Source organism: Ovis aries, chromosome 20 (genome assembly GCF_016772045.2).
Source record: "Ovis aries strain OAR_USU_Benz2616 breed Rambouillet chromosome 20, ARS-UI_Ramb_v3.0, whole genome shotgun sequence".
NCBI lineage: Eukaryota > Metazoa > Chordata > Mammalia > Artiodactyla > Bovidae > Ovis > Ovis aries.
Window position 1 is genome coordinate 29,259,673 of NC_056073.1, and position 27,896 is coordinate 29,287,568.

The 27,896-nt window shown below is 38.6% G+C and overlaps 1 protein-coding gene and 2 non-coding genes across 3 annotated transcripts; 1 reads left to right on the forward strand and 2 right to left on the reverse strand.

The window, feature by feature from the left end:
- Positions 1-4,364: 4,364 nt before the first annotated feature.
- Positions 4,365-4,436, reverse strand: TRNAQ-UUG (transfer RNA glutamine (anticodon UUG)). The gene has a single exon. It is a non-coding gene; the product is annotated as a tRNA-Gln (tRNA).
- Positions 4,437-6,745: 2,309 nt separating this feature from the next.
- Positions 6,746-27,325, forward strand: SCAND3 (SCAN domain containing 3). Its single transcript, XM_004019051.6, has 4 exons — positions 6,746-7,758; positions 19,286-19,433; positions 21,743-23,238; positions 25,183-27,325. Exons 1-4 carry the CDS (start codon positions 7,339-7,341, stop codon positions 27,097-27,099), a joined length of 3,981 nt encoding a protein of 1,326 aa, XP_004019100.2. The 5' UTR covers positions 6,746-7,338; the 3' UTR covers positions 27,100-27,325.
- On the reverse strand, positions 11,930-12,002 carry TRNAK-UUU (transfer RNA lysine (anticodon UUU)). The gene has a single exon. It is a non-coding gene; the product is annotated as a tRNA-Lys (tRNA).
- Positions 27,326-27,896: the final 571 nt, after the last annotated feature.

A 27,896-nucleotide genomic window follows, 5' to 3' on the forward strand; every position in this document is an offset into this window, starting at 1 on the left:
CTTTTGAAATATTTACACATACTTCCAAATTGCCCTTTAAAGGAATTTTATTAATCTCCACTCCAGACAGTAATGTCTGAGGTCCTTGCTCCCCTCACCCTCCCCAATATTCGATGTTGCCAACTTTGGCTTCTCTGTCATTTTAGTAGGTGGAAGTGATATTGCAGTATAATTTAATTTTTATTTCTCTCATTACAACAAAATATTTGTTATACTTTTAAAAATAGAATATTCTTTGCTTTAATTAATTTGAATTTTGATTTTTTTTAAGGTGAAAACAATTTGAAGTATGATTTCTAGGCTGCTTCAAGTGTGTGTAGCGAATGAAGAATTCTGGGCTTCACTCTTGACCTATTAAATTATGATGTCAGAGAATGTGTTCTGGAATCTGTAATTTAATAAAGCACCCAGATGTTTTTCATGTTGATCTTAAAGCCTCGTATCTGGTTGAGGTATATATGTATTACATTCAATCAGCCAGAATTCTCTTTATTTCTGTAAATATTCAACCGAGGAAAGCTGCTCTTGCCATCAGTGTTCCCAGTCACATTCTCATATCTTGGAAAAAGTAAAAATTTTGTTTCATATCCTCAGGAAACTGGCTCTTTAATCCATTCAGTCCTCTACATAGGACACATTCTCTATGTTGATTGTATTCTCAAATCCTGAATTAAATCTTTTTTCTGAAAGAGCAGTTTTCCTAGGATATGTCTATAAGTTCTTTGAGGCAACTGTCAAAGAAAAATTGCACTGGATGAAGTTAAGGAAGGAAGGAAGATGGGCAAGGAAGACTTTATTTAAGGCTGTTGCAGTAGGGAAGATTGAACTCAATCTAGAATACAAGAGAGGCAGCTGAGGATTTATAGCCGAAGGGGCAGAGTAAGGAGTCATTAGGTGGAAAATTACTAAAAAGAATTTGATTAAATATCAAGAGTGGAGAAGGGGAGCTTGATTGGATATCAAGGATGCTGAGGGGGATTCTAGATAAACTGGCTAAGCAAGATTCTTGCCCAAATGCTGGGAAGGCCAAGGATGGTTTGTAAGAGGTCTCAGAGAAGCTTGACACAATTTTGGTCAAGTAGGTAGTTCTTGTTAATATCCACAGGGATTCCTTCAGCTTCCTGAAGGTAAGATTCCCGCAGAAGTATCCATGTGTTCTCCCAGTCTATTGTGTATCTGTTACTGATTCTGCCTCCCTATAGCAGCTGTTAATTGGCTTTCTCTTGAGTCTGGGTCCTCCAGCCAGGTATTTTTCATTACTTGTAGTTTACAGACTTTGAATGACATGTGAGTTAATGAATTTGAGCTACAACAAATGGGTCCTAGATGCTAGATATGGCCATAATGATTACATCATTAAATTCTGTCAGTGTTTGAGATGAAGTGGTTCTCCCTTTTGTTATGTCATTTCCAGGAAGGTGTCTATTTGGGTTACTATGTCACTGCTGTAGATGTCTGAGAACCACAGGCTAGAAATGGGAGAGGCTGGAGGGGCTGCAGTTAGAAACTTCCTACATGGGGAAGGCTATCAGGCTAATTCAGAAGAGAGAGAATATTTTAGGGGGGTACTTTTGATCATGTTAGCATCAACAAGGTGGAAAGAAAACAGGAGCATGCCTGCTAAGGCACACCCCAAGCAGAAATGTTATTTCCCCCTGTAATTAGCATCATAACAGATCATATAAGTGGAGGTACAGTCAAGTGTCCATAGTGGGAAACAAAAGAATCTGTTTTCATAAACTTAGTAACCTTAATTTGTTACAGAGTCTTGCATAACCAACAGTAATTCATAAAGAGTCAATGAAATATTTATAGTTCAGTGAGTTATTGTAATTGGTGAGAGTAGGACTTGATTTGAATTTTTTGTTACATATTGTTGTTCAGGTACTCAGTCATGTCTGACTCTTTGCAACCCTGTAGACTGCAGCATGCCGGGATTCTCTGTCCTTCACCATCTCCTGGAGCTTGCTTAAACTCATGTGCATTGAGTTGATGATACTGTCCAACCATCTTGTCCTCTGTCGTCCCCTTCTCCTCTTGCCTTCAATCTTCCCAGCATTAGGGCCTTTTCTAATGAGTCAGATCTTTGCATCAGGTGGCCAAGGTATTGGAGTTTCGGCTTCAGCATCAGTCCTTCCAATGAATGTTCAGGATTGGTTTCCTTTAGGATTGACTGATTTGATCTCCTTGCAGTCCAAGGGCCTTTAAGAGTCTTTTCCGATACCATAGTTCAAAAGCCTCACTTCTTCAGCACTCATCCTTCTTTATGGTCCAACTTTCACATCCCTACATGACTACTGGAAAAACCACAGCTTTGACTAGATGGGCCTTTGCTGGCAAAGTAATGCCTCTGCTTTTTAATAGGCTGTCTATGTTGGTTATAGCTTTTCTTCCAAGGGGCATTTTTTAATTTCATGGCTGCAGTCACTATCTGCAGTGATTTTGGAGCCCAAGAAAATAAAGTCTGTCATTGTTTCCACTGTCTCCGCATCTATTTGCCATGAGGTGATGGGACCAGATGCCATGATCTTAGTTTTTTGAATGTTGAGTTTTAAGCCAACGTTTCCACTCTCCTCTTTCACCTTTATCAACAGGCTCTTTAGTTCCTCTTCACTTTCTGCCATAAGGGTGGTATCATCTGCATATCTGAGGTTACGGATACTTCTCCTGGCAAACCTCATTCCAGCTTGGGCTTCATCCAGCCCAGCATTTCTCATGATGTACTCTGCCTAGAAGTTAAATAAGCAGGATGACAATATACAGCCTTGACCCATTTCTTTCCCTATTTGGAACCAGTCTATTGTTCCATGTCCAGTTCTAACTGTTGCTTCTTGATCCACATACCGATTTTTCAGGAGGCAGGTAAGGTGGCCTGGTATTCCCATCTCTTGAAGAATTTGCCACAGTTTGTTGTGATCCACACAGTCAAAGGCTTTAGTGTAGTCAATGAAGCAGAATTAGATGCTTTTCTGGAATTCTCTTGCTTTTCGGTGATCCAACAGAGGTTGGCAATTTGATCTCTGGTTCCTCTGCCTTTTCTAAATCTAGCTTGAACATCTGGAAGTTCTTGGTTCACCTACCTTTGAAGCCTAGTTTGGAGAATTTTGAGCATTATTTTGCTAGAGTGTGAAATGAGTGCAATTGTGTGGTAGTTTGCAACATATGAGAACATTAAAATGTCGAAGCAAGAAGGAACCTGAAAACAGATCACTGGATTTAAAGGTTGCCTCTTATGACATAGAAGAGGTTAATTTCTATAGAACATAGACACCTGTCTTCTAATTTAGTTACGGTCCAGCTGAAGGAAATCTTTCTTCCCACATGCCCACCCTTCTGTCTCTAACGGCACAGTAAGTGTCTTCCTAGAGCTAACCGGTCTTTCCAAGTTTGATTAGCTTTATCTCCAACTTGATTCCGGTCTACACCCGGAGTACTTTTTCAGGGGGACATTTCTTGTCTCTGAGGCTCTGCTCGAGGAAACTGTTTCCTGGGTGCTTCGGCTGCAGGTGTTTGGCACTTTCCGAAGAGGTCTGGATCAGAGCTTCGCTCCATTTCCTGCGGGTCCAATAGGCGGAAGAGGGAAGACACGCGGAGAACGCGAAGGCAAAGGGCGTTCCACTCACCTGCAGTCTCTCTCACCCGAATTTACGCTCCTCTCCGGGCCCCTCCACCGCGTGCAACACTTTCTGTGCACTTTACTCTCTTCAAATGCGGGCGTTTTGTAATGAATCGGGAACGCCTGCTCCCGGCGCAGTGAGGCCAGCGACCGGTCAGGAGGTGAGTTTTTCTGCTTGGACTGCAGGGACCGCGCTCTCCGCGGCTGCAAGTTTTCGAGGAGTTTCCCATCGGGCTTTGCATTTGGGGTGGATGATGAGAACGAGAAGGAATGAGAGAAGACAGACGAGAGTGAATTGTCTGGGTGAAATGGGAAAGGGAAGAGGGAATAAGAAGTGACCCTGGGCATGGGTGTCACAGCGAAGAAAGCGCGCTCCAGGCCGAGGCTCAGCTCCTTGGTACGCGGGGTTTTCGGCTTAGGAGCCCGCGCGGCGGCGAGGAGGCCTTCGTACCTCGGAGATTTTGAGATGCTGTCTGCATCAAAGAATTGGCACTGCTGGAGCCGGTCCGCGCGGCCCTTGAGAAGTTCGTGAGGTTACTGGGAATCGAAACCATTTCTACTCAGCCTCCCTGCTGTTGAACTTTATGAGCTTGGAAAGCTTGATTTTAAAGAATCTGTTACTTCCCAAGTGAAGTATTCGGTACTTTGATTCGAACAGAGTAGGAGAATCCAGTACGACCACATTTGTGTAAAGCAGGCGAACACTTTTTCTCCAGTTCCGACGCGAACTATAAAATGTTCCCCTGAGAGGTCCCACCGAGATTCGAACTCGGATTGCTGGATTCAAAGTCCAGAGTGCTGACCATTACACCATGGGACCAACCGAGAGGTTAAGACCCCGTCCGCAATTATAGTTAAATATTCCCTCCACAGTAGGTTTTCAGTAGCTTCAACCCAGTCGAGTTAGATCAAGTTTCTTTGAGTCCACGCTGATAATGAAATCTGATGCTTTATTGCTGCTGGGGAAGAAGCAATGGGCACAATATAATTCGAGACAATTCACCCACTCTCTCTTCTGCTTCCGTTGGGAGCATAAATTAACTTTCAGAAGACCAGCAGAGGCGGATCCAGGTTTTGTGAAGTTTGAAACTTACACGAGTTTCTTAAGAAGAACACAAGGGTCTTTTTTTTAAGAGAGAGAATAGACATTCTCAACACAAAATTAGATACAGTTACTCCAAGACATATATGATGTATCTGAGGGAAAACTGGAGGAAAAAGAGGCTGCAGTCTTAACTAATTTCCATTACAATATACTTTTACAAGTTTTACAAAAATATATGTTCATAAAGGGCGACACCTTCCAGGGCCTTCGAGAGGGGTCTTGACGCCCTTAGTGAAACATGATAAATACCGCTCCAAGGAGCAATTTGGCAATATCTATAAGAATAATCTACTCAGCAATTTTTCTTTTAAAAAGCCATTCTACAGAAATAAAAATATAAAAAATTTAAAAATATATCTAAAGATGCTCATTGTAATATTTTTTAGTATCAGAAACTTGAAAATATGCCTATCCATTCAATAGAAATAATATGCTAAAAAGAATGGGATTGATATAGGTACACATGTTGGCTTGGCAGTTTCGGGAGAGATTTAGTCTAAGACTACCAAGCAAAACTCAGCAATTTGCTGAAATGTAATATATAGCATGACTCAATTTTTGTCACAGTTTGTGAATTTATACACTCAGTTTTAAATAGATTAAGATTTTGTCCTGTTCCCTTTTGTGAGATATAATTGCTTCAGTAATTAAAAGTGAAAAATGTACCAAAAGAATTTAATGCCCTCTAGTAGAGAACTTAGAAGTTGTGTTTACTCTGTGCTGACTGCCTACTGTGCTCAGCATGGTGGTGAACAGAGGATGCAGAAAATTAAAGAGTAGAAGACAGAACCCCTGACTGCAAGGGATTAACAGTTAGGGAGAAACCACCAAAGATAAATGCAACATGTTAATAGTGACTAGGAAAATGAGACACTGAGATGGGGAGATCTCAGTCCTTTTGAGGTTCTGATGACTTGGGCACATGGACAAAATTTCATATACAATTTCATCGACTTTAGCGACTCACTCAGGACATTTACAGATCTCAAGGGTAAGAAGTTTTGATTTCAAGATCTCTAAAAGAAACGTTCTGATTCTTAAAAGTCGCTTGAATCAGAAATGCCAAAATGTGAGTAACTAATAGAGATCAAAGTAGAACGAAAAAGAATGGGAAAGGAAGACATTCAGCAATTCAACAAATATTCCTCAGGCATCTATTATTTATTGAGTGCTCTTAACCAGGCCGTGGGGGGCAGATTGAGTGGGGAGGTGGAAGAGGAATTAGGCTGGCACTTGCGATGATTCCTGGGCTTTTAGACCTCCAGCAGAATCCACCGGTGCCTCAGCCTCTTCCTCTTGAAACAGAGTTTTCTCTTTGTTCACCTACATCCATTCTTTGAATACCTTGCCTGGCAGAGCACACTGTCTGAAGGAGCTTGAGCCAGGTATGAATGTTCTGGTCGCCCAACTCTAGCGACTTCTTAGACTCTGAAAACACGTCCAGATTTTCCTTGTTAGTTTTCTGAGGCCTGTTTTCCAGGATTGTTAACAGCATGGCTCACAGAGCCAGAAGTAGCAGGAATAGCTATTGCTGTCATTAGGGGGTAAGCTCCCTATATGGATCTTGATTCCCCCCCCCCCCCCCCCCCCATCTATAAAAGGGAAAGAAGGAGCTAGATTTTACATTTCCTTTTCGAGTTAGCTAAATTATGGCTACTGGGAAAGAAGACAGTGGCCCACATTAACGTGAAAAGGCCAAGTGGAGTCTACGAATTCGCTAACTGGGCAATCGCGCAGAGATGCTCTTCTGCTTTTGTTTTAGGACGCGGCGATGAGTGCTGCAGGTCTTAGTGCAGCGACAGATTATCACCGTGACAAGAAAACCCAGAGCAGTCCCCTCATTAGCTCTACTCACACGGTGAAACTCTTCACCGGTAACTGGGTAACTTGGGAGTTAAGTCTCTGTACAATTTACAGAGCACTTGACAGCTTGTGTTCACCTCTCGGATTTACCACGACCACCGAGCTGGTTGCACCACCTGGCATCCTAGAGCGGACCGGAAGTGAGCGCAGCTCCCGGGGACAGGCTGGAACGAGCTGGGGCCTCAGGCGGGTGTGTGAGACGAGCCACCGCCTCGCCCGGGAGTGTCGCCTGTTGCCCACTTCTCTGGCTTGGCTCGAGACAGTCCGAGCTCCTTTGAGGGGGAAGTGGCGGAGGGCAGAGGGCGTCTGCGCGGCAACAATCGGGCCTTCCCCGCCGACTGCTAGCGGGGTGGAAAGAGCCCCTTTACCTCTCCCTCTATCCCGGGCCTGGGCCTCAGAGCGCCGGTTTCTTGTTGGGGATAGTAGACCCAGGCTTTAGGGCCAGACTTTCCTCAGTGTTCTGTCTCGCAAGCAAGCTGACGCTCAATTTGTGCTCCTGAAGCTTTAGTAAATAGTTCTGAACTCACAATTTCCGGTCTTGTCAGAGAATGGCTTCACTTTCAATGGAATTGATCAAGTAACTAACCTGTTTTCACCTAAACAAAAAAAAAAATTTAGCTGCGTCTGTAATTTGTCTGTGTCAACAGGATTTTCTTATTAAAAAAAAAAGCTTTCCTGATCAAAGACTGGGTGGGGACCTCAAATAAAATCACACATCTCCTTAGATCCTTGTTGGAGCAAGGCCAAGCTAAGGATGGCAGCAGCCCCCGGGACCATCCCAGCCTTGGCTGGGCACGGTTCAGAGGAACAAGGGGAGATTATCAAAATAAAGGTTAAAGAAGAGGACCCTATTTGGGATCAGGCATCCTTCCTACAGAAGAATTTGTCTTATAGCAGGGAACTCTCTCGTCAACGTTTCCGGCAGTTCTGCTATCAGGAGACTCCCGGACCCAGGGAGGCTCTGAGCCAACTCAGGGAACTTTGCCGTCTGTGGTTGAGCCCAGAGACACACACAAAGGAGCAGATCCTGGAATTGTTGGTGCTGGAACAGCTCCTGACCATCCTGCCTGAGGAGCTCCAGGCTTGGGTACGGGAGCATCATCCTGAGAGTGGCGAGGAGGTGGTGACTGTGCTGGAGGATTTGGAGAGGGAGCTTGATGAACCTAGACAGCAGGTGAGAAATTGGAGGTGCCATCTTTTGTGGAGAATTTGAGTGCTGTGGGTCCAAAGTGGAGTGAGTGGAGTTCACTTCACACTGACTGCTGCAAATTTGAATTCTGGGCATTATCATTTGATCACTGGAATAGATGAATAGATTCATGCTTCTGGGATAACAATTTTTATGTTGGTGGTAGCTGATTCTAATAAGGAAACGGGATACCAAATGGGAAACCTTGGTCCAGTGCTTGTGAATAGAAAGTATATTTTATTTAGTGACTGTGAGATAAAAGTAGCTATCTCTTCTTATGATGCCCACTACTTTGACCATAGATGGAAGCAAATCGGTGTAAGAATACAAGGAATACCTTCTAGGAGAAACAAATAGAGAAGTAGCCTCATTTAATGGAAATATCAGGAAATGGTGAATCCTAACATCTGGGTTCTATAATAGGCTCTGTCACTAATTAGCTGTGTAACCTCAGGTACACACCTTCTCTGGACTTTGATGACTTCATCTGTACAATGAAGAGATTAATTGCATCATTTTCTAGGTACTTTTCAGTACTTGGAGTTGTTGGTATGTGAGGTCCAACACACTAGAGGTTATTTTTAAGAGCATATATGTGCTTTTTATGACAGTAATTTTAAAATATTATGGGTATTGCCAAACATTCCCATTTCTGTAAGATACTATCCACACATTTATCTGAACTCTTTTTTTAATATGAACGTTTTATATATGTATAGAACGTTTTAACATTTTATGATCTGTTAACATGTTTTTCTGGAATGCAAAATCTTTCATATGAGTCTGATAAATAGGGAAATAAGTCAATGTAATGCTGAAATTGTGTCGGCTCATGTATGAGTTTTCCATGAAAGTTGATGTTTTGGGCCACCTAAGTAAGAGCAGCTGAATGCAAAGTATAGCCTAGCATGGCAAGTTGTGAAGACATACAGTATGTACATACTGCCCATTCACCTCCACATCCTTCCTCTTGGCCCCAGTCTCTGTTTTAGAAATACTTATGTGCATAGTTCCTCCCATTTTGGTGCAATCTTTACTCAACTTTTTTGTGTTCCAGAAAATGAGCAAGCAAGGGGGAGTTGCAAGTGCCATAGAAGTGTGCTGGTGATAAAATTTTTGCTAGTAAGCATGAAAGAAAAGATTTAACAAATAAAAGCTCAAAACTGTAAAATGGTTTGAAAGAAATGAAAAAACATACAACTGAAATAGAAGAGTCAACTTTACAAACAATTAGAGACAATGCTGGGAAAATAAAAGAAAGTTATCTAGCTGGAACAGCTGCAATTGCTACAAAATTTGTTAGAACAAGGCATAAGGAAATGGAAGAAATGGAACATTTGTTTGAATTTTATGCCAAAGAAAGAAGCAATGAGAAGTAGCCTTTCTTAAAATTAAAGAGAAAATATTAGCAATATGTATGACCTTAAGAAGAAAGTGCAGAAGTGCCTTCATTTAGTGCAAATAGTGGCTGGTTTAGTGGCTTCAAGAACTGCTATGATTGCCACAATATTTAGCTCTCTGGTGAAGCTGTGAGTGCAAAGAAGCTGAAAAGACATTTCCCCCAGTGTTAAGAAATTTGATTGACAAAGAAGTATATAACCTAGATCAGGTTTTTGATTTTGATGGAACCACTCTCTGTTGGAGCAAGTGATCTCAAGGGCCTGTATCTTGAAGGGGGAAACAGAAGGTCCAGTATTTAAGATGGTGATGCTGGGTGCAAATGCCAGTAGGAATTTAAATCTAAAGCCTGTGTAATTTATTATTCTGCCAACCTACAAGCTTTAAAAATAAATGTAAAGATTAGCCTGAGTATTATAAGTCTACAAGAAAGGTTGGATGGCAGGGCAGATATTTACTTATCTTCTAGGTGATGTTTTGTAGATGATTTTAAAAAATATTTCAAGAGGAACAAACAACTTTTCTCTCAAAATTCTTGTAATTCTCAGTAATACACTAAGCCATCCTCCAACAGTTGATGAACTTTCTTCAACTATTAAAGTTCTCTTTTACCTCCTAATATAACTACTTTTCTTCAGCCCTCTAATCAGGTTGTGATCGCAATCATTAAAGATTATTATTTAAGGATAACATTCAAGGTGTTTTTTGCATCTACATCAGGTGATGATGCACACACAGTTTTTGAATTCTGGAATTGATAAAGCATTAAACTTGCAATTGCTATTATTATAGAGGCTTGAGATGATGTCACAAAAGCCTACTTGCCTGGGGTATGGTATGATTCTCCCTGACTGGGACTTCCCTGGTGGTCCATTGGTTGAGAAACCACCTTCCAATGAAGGGGACATTGGTTTGATCCCTAGTCAAGGAACTAGGATCTCACATGCACAGGGCGGCAAAGTCTGCGGGCCTCAACTAGAGAACTCGCTTTCAGCAAACTGCAGAGCCCATGTGCCCTGGAGCTGGCACGCCACAACTAGAGAGAAGCCATCATGCTGCAACAGAGAGAGAGTGCCACGATTAAGACTTGACATGGCCAAAAAAAAGATTTTTCTCCCTGATTTAATTTATGATTCTAAAGGCTTTGAACCTTCAGAAGAGCTCCGCTAAATCAAAGCAACTTACGTTACTTCTGCAGAGGAGGTTGGATTTTAAAAAGCTGAGTGGAGATATTGAGGAACTGCTGCAGTCTCATTCAGAAGCTGTCTGTATACAAGAGCTCCAACAGTTAGCTGCTGAGGCTCAAGTGGAAGTCTGTAAGACGATGATACAGTTAGACAATCTACCCCACAAGTACTACTCAGCTTTCTACTCAGTTATCTTCTGCTCTAAGTATGATAGAGCAGTAGTTGCAGTAGATAGACGATAACTTGACTACAATGTAGAATGCAGCAGGATTTCACTTCATGGCATAAAGTCCTATTTGGAACCATGAAATAGCTTCTTTATGAAAGAAGGAAAATATTTAAGCAGGAAAAACTAAATAACTTTTTATAAGCCAGTGTCAGAAAATAAAAACAAGATGATGAGCCAGAACTGTCATTATATATTTTGTAGTTTCACTACATTTCTTGGAAAGTGTGCAAATGCTTGTCCATCTGAACTTCTGATGATGATATCCCTTGACCCTTGCCTCACCCTTTCCTTATACTTCTAACAAGATACCATCACTTTTCTAAGGTAAAAATCCTTAGAATACTTAATATTTTTTAAATACTTAATATTTTTTATCTAATTTGTCTTTTTGTCTAAACTTGTAATTTTGCTGGAATTTCTGTAGTTTTATTAATGTCTCCTGACAAAGCTATGTAGAATTTAAATAATCTACCCTACAACTTTATTTTCTCCATAAATCCTGTTAGTTTTTGTATACTTTTACAGAAAGCATGTTTCATGGGTTCATATATTATTGCATAGATTCCTATTCAGGCAGTCTCTTTCTTCTAGCCATCACACCTTTTCTGTTTCAAATAAACAGTATTATTGTTCCCCCCGCCCCCCACCTTAACAAGTACCTGTTACTTTAAAATTTTCCTCTTCTGGTAGGACTTTGTCTTTGGTCAATACTGGGTAATGTTTAGGGTTATGCTCTGATTATATTGGAAAGTTTTTCACAAGACTCAGGGTTAAATGTCAAATTTGCATAATTGCATAAAAGTTTTTCTATTTTTGTTTTGTTTTGTTTCTGTGTGATTTCTGAAGGAAGGGGAAAATGCCATTGTTGCAAATGCTTTTAACTGCCAGCCCAGTATCTATTGTACACCCCTTCTTTCTTCCATAAAAAATACTTCATGTTGGCTACACTAAGTTGCTCCAGTCGTGTCCAACTCTTTGTGATTCTAGGGAGTGTAGCTCATCAGGCTCTTCTGTCCTTTGGATTCTCCAGGCAAGAATACTGAAGTGGATTGCCATTCTCTTCTCCAGGGCATCTTCCGGATCCAGGGATCAAACCTGCAGGAAATTCTTTACCATTGAGCCACCCACTGAGGAGCCTAAAAATCTATGCCCAAAGGGAAAGACTACCCATCCAGTACTGTAACCTGGAAAATTCAGGACTCTATACAGTGCATGGGGTTGTAAAGAGTTGGACAGGTTTGAAGGACTTTCACTTAAGCCTGAACAGGGGTTTGAACCCTGGACTCTCAGATTAAAAGTCTGATGCTCTACTGACTGAGCTTCCCAAAACACTCTAGAGCAACGCCTGAACAGGGACTTGAACCCTGGACCCTCAGATTAAAAGTCTGATGCTCTACCGACTGAGCTATCCAGGCTCTCTTAGAAAAGCTAGGGGCTCAGACATAGTCTTCATGTTCATGCGTCTAATTCTTTGTAACCCTATGGACTGTAGCCAGCCAGGCTCCTCTGTCCATGGGGTTCTCCAGGCTCCAAGCAAAAATACTGGAGTGAGTTGCCATTTCCCATTCCAGGTGATCTTCCCCGTGTTTCCTGCCTGCATTGGCAGAGGGTTTCTTCACCACTGAGCCACTGGGGAAGCTATCTACTTAACTGTTGGCTATGTACCTAATTAAATGCTTCTCAGCTTTCCTTGTACTAGAGTTGGCCATGCAATATGGTTCGGGCCAAAGAGAAATAAGCATATTTTCTAGGAGTTTCTGGGAAAGCTTATATTTTCCTTATAAAATGGCACAGATGTGTTTAGTTCTGCCTTTTCCCACTTCCTGTCTTGAACACCAATGTGATGTCTGGAGCTATGGTGGCTATCTTGTGACCATGACGTAATGACAAATGTTAGGATGACCACCAACATGTTATGAAGGAAGACAGCTCTGGTCCCTGACAACTGTTAGGTATGTGAATCAGTGCCAGCAATTGCCCTCCTCTAGATTTCTTAGCATATGACAAAAATAACCCCCAATTTGTTTAAGCCATTGTAAGTTGGGTGTTATAATTAATTGAGAAATGCATGAATTTCTAATGAATACAGCCATATTTACTCCACTATTTTATGACCAAATTTCTTATTAGAAATTTAAAAAAAAATCTAGGAATTATATGCTGCTGCTGCTGCTAAGTCGCTTCAGTCGTGTCCGATTCTGTGCGACCCCATAGACGGCAGCCCATAAGACTCCGCCATCCCTGGGATTCTCCAGGCAAGAACACTGGAGTGGGTTGCCATTTCCTTCTCCAATGGATGAAAGTGAAAAGTGAAAGTGAAGTTGCTCAGTCATGTCCGACTCTTAGCGACCCCATGGACTGCAGCCTACCAATGGAAATTGCCTTCTCCAAAATTATTCCTGAGTAAACTGCGGGGGACTGCCCGTGAAGGGTCAAGTTTTGGGAGCTGCTCAGCAGGTTATGCAGAGCCTTAGGCATGTTCCTAAGCTCCCTGTCCCGCCACCCTGAAGAATTTTTATAGCCCTTAAGGCTCCAGGATGTCTAGTTCCTGCAACATTTCAGGCATAGAAGATACAGTAAACTATAAATAGAAAATAACTACAGTGTACAACACTTTGTAATGACTTAAAAGGGCTATTTACATTTAGAGTATGTATTTTAAATATTATCAAAACAGAACTTAATATATCAACTTTATTAATTATATGTACATAATTTATACAAAAATGTTAAGGATTTTTCCCCCATGATTATAAGGACACCTCTGATCAACTTTTTTATAATTAGCTGACACACATTCATATACTACTAATTAATTTTATTAGCCTGAAAAACTAAGTGAAATATGACCCCAAATAATCACCATCGACTTAGAAAAACAATTAAAATACTATCTGCTGTGTAGTCAATTATTTATTGAGCACGTCCTATTTTTCAGCACCAAAACACATTTATTACCTTACAGAAATCAAGAAAACCTTCGTCTCTTTCTTAGTTGCCTCCCTAAGGTCATTACCATGTGCGCGTGCTCAGTCGCGTCCAGCTGTTTGCATCTCCATGGGCTGTAGCTTATCAGGCTACTCTGTCCAAGGAATTTTTTAGGCAAGAATACTGGAGTGGATTGTCATTTCCTACTTCAGGGGATCTTTCCAACCCAGGGATCAACCTGCACCTCCTGCATTGGCAGGCAGATTCTTTATCATTGCACCACCTGGAAAGCCATGGTCATCACCACCTATCTATAATTTCTTTTAATGAAATACATGTAAGTGGGAAGGTATAAGTATTAATCTATTATTCTGGAATTTTAAAATGACACATGCACACATTTAAAGATTGTACATTTTAAATAGATACAAGCTGTTAATTCCTAAAAAGTATTTAAAAAATTAACCTCATTGAAATTTTTGGTTTATAAAAATAACTTTAATTGCAGGGTGTCAAGTTTAAATAACTGTGTATTATGATGGTCAGCTACATATAAGATTCATATTCTCTCAAGTTTAAAGTACCTCTCCTAAGAATTAGGCCAATGATTATATAGTGAAAGACAAATGACTGTCATAACCAGTTTGAGGTAATTTCACCTTTGTAATTTATTTTTGCCATCCAAAGGCACCCTTGACACTTCTGCGGTAAATGCTGAATGTAATTCCTCCCATTCCTTCTAAGACCAGGCCCACCTGCCTTGGACTGGTCTCTCAAATGGAAATGCAGAGGAATCAAGAGGCTAGATGTGTGTGGGTATATGGTTGTGGAGGAGGAGGAATCAGTGATAAATGCATCACAATAAGCCATATTTATAGTTTGTTTCATGTCTTGAGTTGTTCTGGTTGTGCTTATACCAACTTTACAGAATTGATAAAATTGTTTAATTATAAATAGGTTTCCCTGTCTCCCAGATGACTTATATCTTTCCCTCCAGGACCTCCTTTACCTCAGTTATGGAAAGATTTAGGCAAACTGAGATGCATGCTATTATACTATATAAAGAAATCTATATAAGATCTTTTATTCTTAAGACCAGAGAAGGGAAAAACTTACCAAAGGGAAATGGCTCAACCATTTATGAATTTTTGTCTTAAAAGAAAATTGATTTCTTATATACTCTGTTCTGTCTAAGAAGAGGAAGTAAGTTTATAACATGGTGTCCAGCTTGGGGAAAAGGAACATGACACATAAATTCCTTAAATCCCACCATAATGTTATAATACATCTTGGCTTTCGTTCAGATATCAGTGACGGTTTCCTTTGGGAATTTTCTGGTTTATGTGCAGTTTGGGCTCAGTATTCATGGACCCAAATTTTCAAGCCATCCCACAGAATACTGATATCCGCTGACACCTTTTACTAGACTTTATTTGAGCATCTTGTTCTGCTTGGTGAAATGAATTATTAGCGTTCATAATTCTGACAGTATTTTGCCCTCGGAACTCTGAATCCAGGAATCCAAGTTCAAATTTTGGTGGGACCTGAGGCAAGTCTGTTTTGGGCTTCCCAGATGGCACAGTGATAAAGAACCCATCTGCCAATGCGGGAGACGTGAGAGATGTGGATTCAGTCCCTGGATTGGGAAGATCCCCTGCAGGAAGAAATGGCAACCCACTCCAGTATTCTTGCCTGGAGAATCCCACAGACAGAGGAGCCTGGCTGGCTATAGTCCATTGGGTCGCAAAGAGTCAGACATGACTAAAGTGACTTAGCACAAATGCACACAGTGACCAGAAAAATGCAAATTAAAATGAACTTGGTAACCACTGTTGATGTGACCAAATTTGAGTAAGGATGTTGAGCTAGTAGAATGCCTGTGTACTACTGATAGGAATAAGTTGTTATGACCGTTTTGAAAATGTCAACCGAGTGTAACCATACTCCATGGTCCAGCAAACCTACTACAAGGTATATATCTTACAGGAACACATTCAAAGACATGCAAAATAATATGTATAGCAGCATTATTATAATTGCCAAGAACTCTAAACAACACAGATGTCCATTAAAAGTTGTCATGGATAAATATATCATGGTGTATTTGTATAACTGAATACTATACAATAATGAAAATGAATGAGCAAGGGCTACATTCAACAATGTGGATGAATTTCACAAATATAATGCTGAACAAAAGAACCCAGGCAAAAGTAAGTATATATTATGATTCTGTTTCTGTAAAGTCCAAAAAGGAAAATGAATCTTTGATGATAGATGTCAGAGTAGTAGATACATTGAGTGAAGAGGGTTAGACACAAGTAGCTTTCTGAGATGCTGTTAAAGTTCTGTTTTTTTAAATGAGTAGTTCACTTTGTGATGTCAATGAGTTCTACATTTATGAGTTATACACCTTTTTTTAAGTTTATATTACTTACCGTAAAAATCATATTCAGAAAAATATTTATTTCTCATTTGATGTCTCCTGCACAATAGGCTAGGGTGCTTGATTATATGCACATTTTTAGATTCTACATGTCATGTGAATGAGAAATTATTTTTGTAAAACCAAGGCCCAGTGAGGGAAATTTTAAAAATTAACCAAGTTAAGAATATTTGGCAAGGCAAACTATTGAAATGTTCTATTTGAGTGCAATATGGCTTCTACAGGGCTATTTGCAAGAGAGTGGTTTTGGCAGGGATGTGAAATGGCCAAGCTACTTCCATTGTAAGTGGCACACTTAAAGAATTGGAGTCAGGTGCCATACTCAAAGCCTCCAATTGTAGAATCATTTGTGTTCTTTTCACTTTAAGGTATATTGCCGCTGCTGCTAAGTCGCTTCAGTTGTGTCTGACTCTGTGCTACCCCATAGACGGTAGCCTACCAGGCTCCCTCACCCTTGGGATTCTCCAGGCAAGAACACTGGAGTGGGTTGCCATTTCCTTCTCCAGTGCATGAAAGTGAAAAGTGAAAGTGAAGTTGCTCAGTCGTGTCCAACCCTTATGCAGCCTACCAGGCTCCTCCATCCATGGGATTTTCCAGGCAAGAGTACTGGAGTGGGTTGCCATTGCCTTCTCCATTAAGGTATATTAAATAACTATAAATCAGAATTCTGGTTCTTAGGAGGTAACAGCTCCTCCTCTCCTTTTAACTTTCATTCTTACTCAGTTTTAGAGTTAACCATGGAGATGTGATTAGTCCCAGAGGCTGCTATTCTCTTAAGACGGCCTTGGGAAGTTATTGGCTGTTGAATACTTATTTTCATTAATGTACCTATTTTCATTAGAATAGAATAGAATCTACCTAACACATCTCCTCCCAGTTTACTTGTTGCTTACATGACTAACAAAGATCCATGTGTAGAAGTGAGTAAAAGATCTACAAGTCAATGAAAACTCTCCTAAACTAAAATAGTACCACACATTGTAACACAAGTTTTATTACTTTTTTTTTTTTTTTTTTGTGAATGGCACTGAAGCTTTAGACTTCATCTGGTAAATTTATACGCAAAGACATTATTTAAAGAAAAAGCTATAGTAAGCTGATAACACAAATAACAATGTTAAAATTATTGAAAGGCCAGACAGAAACAATCTAGATTACTGATAACAAACTGTACCAAACAGTTGGCTGTTAACCACCTTCCTGGATTATTACAAGATTTTCTTATTGTCCACTATCATTTCTAGACTTAGCAGAATCAGATATTAGACTGTAACACAGTCCAGATAGACATACCTATTGAATGTTATGACAACTGATTCACAGAATTATATTTTACAAAGATTTAATATATCAACTTATATAGAGGCTGAAGGAGGAATAACACTCAGTTCAGTTCAGTTGCTCAGTCGTGTCCAACTCTTTGAGACCCCATGAATCACAGCACGCCAGGCCTCCCTGTCCATCACCAACTCCTGGAGTTCACTCAAATTCATGTCCATTGAATCAGTGATGCCATCCAGCCATCTCATCCTCTGTTGTCCCCTTCTCTTCCTGCCCCCAATCCCTCCTAGCATCAGGGTCTTTTCCAATGAGTCAACTCTTCACATGAGGTGGCCAGAGTATTGGAGTTTCAGCTTCAGCATCAGTCCTTCCAATGAACACCTAGGATTGATCTTTAGGATGGACTGGTTGGATCTCCTTGCAGTCCAAGGGACTCTCAAGAGTCTTCTCCAACACCACAGTTCAAAAGCATCAAATCTTCAGTGCTCAGCTTTCTTCACAGTCCAACTCTCAGATCCATACATGACCACTGGAAAAACCATAGCCTTGACTGAATAGACCTTTGTTGGCAAAGTAATGTCTCTGCTTTTGAATATGCTATCTAGGTTGGTCATAAGTTTCCTTCCAAGGAGTAAGTGTCTTTTAATTTCATGGCTGCAGTCACCATCTGCAGTGATTTTGAAGCACAAAAAAATAAAGTCTGACATTGTTTCCACTGTTTCCCCATCTATTTCCCATGAAGAGCCTTAAATATGTTCTTACTTCTGGTTTCCAAAGAATATGGTAAGCAAATGTGTCACAAACAGTGCCATATAGATAACTTGGAGGTAAACATGTTTATATGTGTGTGTTTGTGTGTGTGTATTTATCTACATAGTGTCTTGGTTCCTAATTCCTCAACCAGGAGTCACACTCAGGCCATTACAGTGAAAGTGCTGAGTCCTAACCACTGGACCACCAAGGGATTCCCAAACATGTTTCTATATTAAAGACAGTGTTTATTTAAAGTCAGTGACAATAACTTTCACTCTCCTCTTTCACCCTCATCAAGAGGCTTTTTAGTTCCTCTTTGCTTTCTGCCATTAGAGTAGTATCATCTGGATATCTGAAGTTGTTAATATTTCTCCCAGCAATCTTGATTCCAGCTTGTGATTCATCAAGTCCAGGATTTCCATGATGTACTCTGCACATAAGTTAAATAAGCAAGGTGAAAGTATACTGCCTTGACTTACTTCTTTCCCAGTTTTGAACCAGTCTGTTGTTCCATGTCTGGTTCTAACTGTTGCTTCTTGACCTGCATCCCTATACACCGTTCTTCCAGATCTGCTCCTGCATGTGCAGATTCAACCAACCAAGGATTGTGTAGTACTGTAGTATTTGCTGTTGGAAAAAAAAAAATTCCTTTGTAGATAGACCCCTGAAGGGTCAAGCCAATATTGTCCAAGAATCAACTGTATATTTTGGAGACAATAGGGTGAGTTTAATTATGACACGAGTACTAGATGATTGGTGTAAGGCTAAAATAATATTTTCTTTTCACCCAACACAGTTACCCATTTTGATTGGCTTTTTCCCCTGTATCCATACATAACACAGTGGGCTAATGTTTTCCACATTTGGTCTAAAACAACTGTCCGATTTCTTCCTGGGTTAAATAGTTCATTAGTCATTATTAGATAATTTCACCCCAAATATTTACTTTAAATTGCTCCTACTGAAACTCATTTACAATTTTCTCCCAGTTATCACAGTTTAGGGACTATTCCTTTAATGTGCTTCCATTGTTAGTCCCCAAAACAAAAACCATAGGTTTGCATATCAACTCCTGTCCAATTTCTGTTGTATGGCTCTGACCTTATTTGTTCTAGTATTTTTTATTTCTCTTTTTACTCTATCTAGCACTCCTCTTAAGAATTCAGTGAAGACTTTTTCTTCTTACATCCTTTCCATTTCAGTAGAAAAATGTTTTAAGGTTTCGCTATGGTTTATGCAGTGATAGTATTAACATTATATTAATTTCCAAATGTACCTATTTATCCCCAGGTCCCACAGGGCACATATGAGCAAGAAGTTCCTATGGAAGAAAAGACTTTCCTAGATACTGCAAAGGAGTCCTTAGGTACCCATCTCCAGTCTATAGAAGACAGAATGGAATGTGAATCTCCAGAGTCACACCTCCTTCAAGATAATGGTGAGGATAATTTAGTCTTTGGAAAGAGTATGAGATTTGGGAGAGGGAAGGGCCCATTCATTGAAAGGTTATCAAACTTTATTCCATTGAAGCTTCTATTGAATATAGCTGAAGGAAAGGTCAACCAGTGTAGAGTAATGCTATTAATGAACTTAAGCAATCAAACAATAATGTAAAAAATAATTGAACACAGTATTTTTCATGGATAACTTGCAATGGAATTAAGTACCTGTGGATAGATAAATCAGAGATGCCTCTGTATATAAATGTGGATCACTTGTCAGTATAGCCATGAGTCCCATTTCTATAGCCTCTGCTCCCCAATTCTTGTTACATATGGCTATTTAAGATTGGAAATATTACTTAGAAATCCGACTGAAGAAAATGGAATTTCTGAAGTTCATGTCCACTAGAGATCTAAGGACTATTAACAGTGTAATCTGTGGTAGAGGCAGTGGTGCAGGCTGGCTTGGTTCTGGAGCACCTGTTTTTTCTAAAAGGCCTAAGTACAATTAATATCACTTTTTCTTTTCTTACATCCCTAGCAATTCCATATTTTCTGCTTATCATAGACCTACTAATATTGATTGTACTAATTTCTGAAGCTCATATTCTCTTGGTTCTCGTTTACATTGCCTTATATTACTTTCTTCTCCTGGGTTTATCCTTGTTTACCTTCCTTTATGTTCATGGCTCTATAGCATGATACAAAATGTATCAGTGTGGAAATAAATACCATCTATATAATGGTCTTTTCAGTCACATTTTGAAATAGCACTTTTCAGGAGTGTTGTCACTTCATTATAAAGCTAATTAACAAATTTTTATCCAACACTTTTTTTTTTGGCTGCACCCCAAGGCTTGATTGCAGAATCTTAGTTGCCTGACCAGAGATTGAACCCAGACCTCAGCAGTGAAAGCACCAAGTCTGAACCACTGGACCACCAAGGAACTCCCTATCCAACACTTTTCTTTGTAATAAAATGTTAAATAGTGGAAGAAATACTAGAAGGAAAAGTGATCCCTGCTTCTTTAGAAACTTATAGTCTTGTCAGTTGTACATATGAAACAGTGAGTGCTAGTTTATGTTATTGATAAATTATATCTTCAAGAAAGGAGAACTCACTGTAAGCTTAAATGATCAAGGTCTTGTTGGAACAATTGAGAGTTATATGAGGCCAAAGCACACAGTTTTGAAGCTTTGGAAATTATGAACATTTGAGAATTATTTCAATTTACCAGTTCAATATTTGGTATACTAATTATCAAACAACTTGAGAAAAAGCATTTTTTCCAAGCATCTATAGGACTTTCAAGGTTATATGCTAATTCCAAATTATTCTTTTTTATTTTTTCAAAATAGTTTCCTTAAGACTAGCCAAATTTGATTTTAAATGTTTTTATTATTATGAATAGTCTAAACATTTATTTTACTATGTTACATTAAGCCAGAGATTTTTCACTACTTCAGGTTCATCTGCTGCTCTTTCTTTATCAAAATCAGTAGTAAGGGTATTTATATTGGGCTTATAGCTTTACAAGCACCAAAAGGGAGCTGATGTAAATATACGATCTTTAAACTTAAGCCCCAGATGTTGCTATACCAGCTAACATGACTGAATAAAACAAAATGTGGTATAGCCTGAGACTTAAAAAAAAGACAAAAACACCTGTTAGGACTTCCTTGATGGTCAGTAGTTAAGCATCCATTCCCTGGTGGTCCAGTCCCCTTGCAGTGGAGGTCAGGGAACTAAGATCCACGTGGGAACTAAGATCCCTTATGCCATGGAGGAACTGCTGAACCTGTGGGCTCCAGAGCCTTGTGACATAGCTAGAGGTTTGGGTGCTGCAACAAAAGGTCCCACCTGCACGCTGTAACTAAGATCTGGATGCAGCCAAAATAAGTAAATTAATTAAGTAAGAAACTATCATTCTATATAAAAAAAAAACTATTACTGTATTTCTGAGACTTCTCTAGCCAAAAACCAGTTTTTATATAATTAATAAATAAATGAGAAAATAATAACATCAATTTGTTTTCTGTTTTACATAAAACAGTGCTTTACTTTAAGGTTAACCCTGAATACTGCTCTGGAAAGTCATAACCTGGCTTTCTACTCTTTATCAGAACTTTTTGTTCCTGGCTACCTCTCTTTATTCCTCCAAAGGTAGACTTCTTAATCAAAATTGTGCTGCCCTTCTTGTGTGTTCATATCTACTTCTACTCCAAGCTCTAGTGGTTATTTGGGCAATGTGGTATTTAGATTATATTCCCAAATATTCTAATTGGTTTTTCATTTATATTTTAGGGTCATTCTTGTGGCTTTCCATGATGTCTCAAAGCATGGGTGATGATAACTTTAGTAGTTTAGATACTAATGAAGCAGAAATCGAACCAGAAAACATGAGAGAAAAGTTCTTCAGAAGCTTAGCAGTGTTACTGGAAAACAAGAGTAATAACACCAAGATATTTTCTAAAGCAAAGTACTGTCAATTAATCAGGGAAGTGAAAGAAGCTAAGGCTAAGGAAAAAAAAGAATCAATTGACTACCGGCGCTTGGCTAGATTTGATGTGATCATTGTACAAGGTCATGAGAAGCTAATTGAGGCTATAAATGGGGAAACAGATAAAATACGGTTTTATTTACATAGTGAGGACTTATTTGACATATTGCATGATACACATCTCAGTATTGGACATGGCGGACGTACCCGAATGGAAAAAGAGTTACAAGCAAAATACAAGAACATCACAAAAGAAGTTATAATGCTATACTTGACACTCTGCAAACCATGCCAACAGAAAAATTCAAAACTCAAGAAAGTTCTAACATCAAAATCAATTAAGGAAGTTAACTCAAGATGCCAAGTGGATCTTATAGACATGCAGTTGAATCCTGATGGAGAGTATAAATTTATCATGCATTATCAAGACTTTCGCACAAACTTGAGTTTTTTGCGGTCGTTAAAATCTAAAAGGCCTGAAGAGGTTGCACGTGCTCTTTTAGATATTTTTACAATTGTTGGAGCACCCAGTGTTCTACAGTCTGACAGTGGGAGGGAATTTTCAAGCCAGATTGTCAGTGAACTTAGTAATATTTGGCCAGAACTTAAAATTGTTCATGGGAATCCTCAGGCCTGTCAAAGCCTAAGTTCTATAAATCAAGTTAATGAGGATATCCAAAATCGGATTATCTCCTGGATGCAAGCTAATAATTCATCACACTGGGCTGAATTTTTGTGGTTTATTCAAATGACCCAAAATCAACCCCATCACAGACGCATGCAACAGACTCTATGTGAGGGTGCATGTAGCTCTGAAGCTAAACTGGGGCTCTCTCATTCTCAGTCAACTGAAGAACTTGTTGCCAGCCTGAACACAGAAAATGAATTGGAACAGGCTGATAAAGAATCAGAAAATACTGCAAGAGCCCAGCATGAAGAAAACATTGAGATTGGAACAGATAGTAGTGATATTGAAGAGATTCTTTCTATTACTCCTAAGGTAGCCCAAAACACTGTTCCTGAAGGCAGAATGAATTTTTTATCATGTGTAAGTTGTGGAAAAGAATGCATAGGTGCTAATAGTTGTGAATCATGTTGTAGAAACATCCATGCAATCTGTGGAGTGCCCTCTCAACGTGAGACTGATGGTTATTGTAACAAAATAACTTGTAGTCTTTGCTACCAGACCACTACAATGAAAAGGAAGCCTGATGAGGTTCCAAGAAGTTTCACTGTTCAACCTTTCAAAATGTTAAAGCCATCAGAGACACCGTTTTCATCAGACAAAGCAGGAGACTGGGTAAGAATTTGAGTGTAGATCAAAGAATTTGTTGTGGATCAAAGCAAGGCAAGAGCCTCTTTCTACCTTACTGTGATCATGATGAGTGAGAAAGTTTTGGCATGGCACACTAAAGCACAATGATGGCCATCTTGGATATATTTTCTCCAAAAAAAGGTCAATTACTTTTAACGTCCTCCCTCCACTCATTTTTCAAGTTGAAAGTTATAACCTTGGATGCTGCTTTGTTTATTGTTCTGAAGTGAGCAGCAGTAATATCTCTTTTTTCTGATGTCAAGCATTTCTTGGGGGGATGAGAAAGCTAGGATCCAGGGGACAAATGGTATGCCTGGTGGTATGTTTCTACAGATGGATAAATTTGGGAACAGATGAACTTACTGTTACATTGTTTTAGTTGTATGTATGTAAGTTTGGGTGGAGAGGTAAGCTAAGAAAGGGCATCTCAGGTCAAGTGAAGAAATATTTAAGAAGGCAGGGAATGAGAAATTTGGTTGGGAGACATGAGTTTGTGTTGGGAAAGTTTGGTTTTTTGATTAAAATGCAGAGTGTGAAATAAGGCCAAACAGATTTTTCAATCATTAGGTTTTATAAAGTAGAGCTAATATGTGTTCAAGTTAGTGTTTTGAAATATGAAGGTTACACATGATTTGGGCCAGTAGTATTCAGAGTTTGTTCTTCAGACCAGTGCTGGTCTGCAAACTGTCATACTAGTTCATAATGAGGTAAGTACACATATTGAGAGTACTTGGAAATTACAACAATATAACATTGCTGATACCAAGCACATGATTAATGAACTCATCTTTTCAAATAGAATATTCAGTTTTGATGTTAAACTCTCAAGGTGAATCACATGTGATAGCAGCTGTAAATTAGTCAAGTATAATAGGTTCACATTAAAATGTGTGATATGCTGTTTAACTTGTCAGCTGTAACCCAGAATTGTATAAAACTGAGAAAATGTGAACATTTACTTATCTTTATAACTTAATTTTAAAATCATTTTATGTTTTCAATCAAGCCTGGTTTTGTAAAACTTTTTAAATTGAAGTACAGTTGATTTATAATATTATGTTAGTTTCAAGTATACAGCACAGTGATTCAGTTTATATATGTATATATACATATATGCATATACATATTGTATACACACACCCATTCTTTTTTCAGCTCCTTTTCCCTTATAGGTCATTACAAAATATTTAGTATATTCCCTATGCTATACAGTAGGACCTTGTTGGTTGTCTATTTTATATATAGTAGTATATATATGTTAATCCCGATCTCCTAATTTATCCCTCCCCCATCTTTCTCCTTTGGTAACTGACCGTAAATTTGTTTCTATGTCTGTGAGTCTCTTTCTGTTTTGGAAATAAGTTCATTTGTATCTTGTTTTTAGATTCCGCTTATAAGCAATGTCATTTATTTATCTTTCTTTTTCTGGCTTACTTCACTGAATATGATAATTTCTAGGTCCATCCATGTTGCTGCAGTTGGCATTACTTCATTCTTTTTCATGGCTGAGTAATATTCCATTGTATATATGTACTACATCGTCTTTATCCATTCATCTGTTCATGGACCTTTAGGTTGCCTCCATGTCTTGGCTATTGTAAATAGTGCTGCAATGAACATTGGGGTGTATGTATCATTTTGAATTATAGTTTTCTCTGAATATATGCCCATGAGTGGGATTGCAGGATCATACATTAACTCTATTTTTTGTTTTTTGAGGCACTTCCATACTGTTCTCCATAGTGGCTGTACCAATATACATTCCTACCAACAGTGTAGAAGAAGAGTTCCTTTTTCTCCACATCTTTCCAGCTTTTATTACTTGTAGATTTTTTGATGATGCAAGCCTAGTTTTCAATTTTTAGTTTAACATTATTAATAAAGAGGAAAGTAAAATTTGTATTGCTTATTTTTAATTCTAATTTGCAGATGACAAAACAAGCTTCACTGGACTTTTTTGTGAAGAAAAGACACACCTATTCTGAATATGGCAATAGTAGCAAAAGGAATGGTAACAATGGAAGTCATCTTAAGGGAGTGAAAACCAAAAGAGTTCATACTAGCTTTACTCGGAAGTATGATCCCTCATATATTGAGTTTGGTTTCATAGCCATAATTGATGGTGAAGTGCTGAAACCACAGTGTATTATTTGTGGAGATGTACTGGCTAATGAAGCGATGAAACCATCGAAACTTAAGCGGCATCTATATTCAAAACATAAAGAAATAAGTTCACAACCAAAAGAATTCTTTGAAAGAAAGAGTAATGAATTGAAAAGCCAACCAAAGCATGTTTTCAATGTTTCTCACATAAACATTAGTGCTTTGAGGGCTTCTTATAAAGTAGCGCTTCCGGTTGCTAAGTCTAAAACACCATACACAATTGCTGAGACACTAGTGAAGGACTGCATCAAAGAAGTTTGCTTAGAAATGTTGGGTGAATCTGCAGCAAAGAAGGTAGCTCAAGTACCACTTTCCAATGACACCATAGCTCGGCGTATTCAGGAATTGGCGAATGATATGGAAGACCAACTCATAGAACAAATAAAACTAGCCAAGTATTTTTCATTGCAACTTGATGAATGCAGAGATATTGCTAACATGATCATTCTTTTAGTATATGTGAGGTTTGAACATGATGACGACATAAAGGAAGAATTCTTTTTTTCAGCCTCTTTACCAACAAACACAACTAGCTCAGAACTGTATGAAGCTCTGAAGAATTATGTTGTCACCAAATGTGGTTTGGAATTTAAGTTTTGTGTAGGAGTGTGTTCTGATGGTGCAGCTTCAATGACAGGAAAACATTCTGAAGTGATTAACCAGATTAAAGAACTTGCACCAGAATGTAAAATAACACATTGCTTCATTCATCGAGAAAGTCTTGCTATGAAAAAAATATCAGCTGAACTGAACAGCGTGCTTACTGACATAGTAAAAATTGTGAATTATATAAAATCTAATGCATTAAATTCAAGATTATTTTCTTTATTGTGTGATAATATGGAAGCTGATCATAAGCAACTGTTGTTGCATGCTGAAATACGGTGGTTATCCTGGGGAAAAGTTCTATCAAGATTGTTTGAAATACGAAATGAACTCTTAGTATTTCTGCAAAGCAAAAAGCCAGTTTGGTCCCAGCTTTTCAAAGATGTGAATTGGATTGCCAAACTTGCTTATTTATCTGATATCTTCAGTATTTTTAATGATCTTAATGTTTGCATGCAAGGAAAGAACGCAACATGTTTTTCAATGGCAGATAAGATTGAAGGACAAAAACAAAAGTTAAAAGCTTGGAAAAAAAGAGTTTCTACAGATTGTTATGACATGTTCCATAATTTAACAACAGTTATCAATGAAGTAGGTAATGATCTTGATATTGCACATCTACGAAAAGTTGTCAGTGAACATCTTACAAATTTGTTAGATTGTTTTGAATTGTACTTTCCTTCAAAAGAAGATCCACGCATAGGAAATTCATGGATACAAAATCCATTTCTTTCATCAAAAGATAATTTAAATTTAACTATAATCCTACAGGATAAGTTGTTGAAGCTGGCTACTGATGAAGGATTGAAAATGAATTTTGAAAATACAGCATCACTTGCTTCATTTTGGATAAAAGTTAAAAGTGAATATCCCGAGCTTGCTGAGATTGCTTTAAAATCTCTTCTTCTGTTCCCCTCAACATACCTCTGTGAGACTGGGTTCTCTACCTTAAGTGTTATTAAAACAAAACATAGAAACAGTTTAAATATACATTATCCCTTGAGAGTAGCATTGTCATCAATCCAACCTAGATTAGACAAATTAACGAGCAAGAAGCAAGCTCACTTATCACATTAAAAATTTTAAATACTGATTTATAATGTGTTAATTCAAAGTATACATATAGGCATTATGGAACTATGAAAAGATTTGATTAAACTAGCAATTCTGTATATAAATTGCCTATATATACACTAAAGTGTACAGTTTTTATACTTCTCTTATTTTCCCTGTCAAATTTGTTATATTTATTAGGATGTAATTTTAAATCTGTTCATTCTAATATTAAAATTTTTGGTCTTGTCTATTGTATGTATCTTCATTATATTTTATTAATTTATTAAAATTAAAGAATGACTTCAAGATGGGGAATAATTTCTTTGAAATGGCAGACTTGATCAGTGAAGTGAATTCAAGGGGGAGAATTAGAATTTGAATGCAAGGGTGGGTGTCAGTGAGATGTTAAGTTTGTAAAACTGATAGTGGGTGGTTTGGTTGGAAGTTGATGATGTTTGTTTTGTAGGTGCATGTTTAGATGCAGTGTTTAAGTGGGTAAACTGGGGGAAAACCATCAAATGCTTATAAAAATTCAGTGGGAAAAAACCTATGTATCCTTTCACAGAATAAAATGTATCATGGTTATTCAACAGTAGTTGAATACAGTAGTAAAAGTGAGATATTGCGGAGAGAATTCTGGGGGATGATGAAATGTTCTATCTTCTGTTGTGGTGAAAGTGAAGTCGCTCAGTTGTGTCCAACTCTGAGACCCCATGGACTGTAGCCTACCAGGCTCCTCTGTCGATGGAATTTTCCAGGCAATAGTACTGGAGTGGATTGCCATCTGTTGTGGTAGTGTTCACTATTAATAGTGTTTA

Coding starts and splice junctions, on each gene's coding strand:
- SCAND3 (XM_004019051.6), top strand. CDS start 7,339: ATGGCAGCAGCCCCCGGGACCATCCCAGCCTTGGCTGGGCACGGTTCA. Junction 7,759..19,285: donor TTGATGAACCTAGACAGCAG/GTGAGAAATTGG, acceptor ATTTATCCCCAG/GTCCCACAGGGCACATATGA. Junction 19,434..21,742: donor ACACCTCCTTCAAGATAATG/GTGAGGATAATT, acceptor TTTATATTTTAG/GGTCATTCTTGTGGCTTTCC.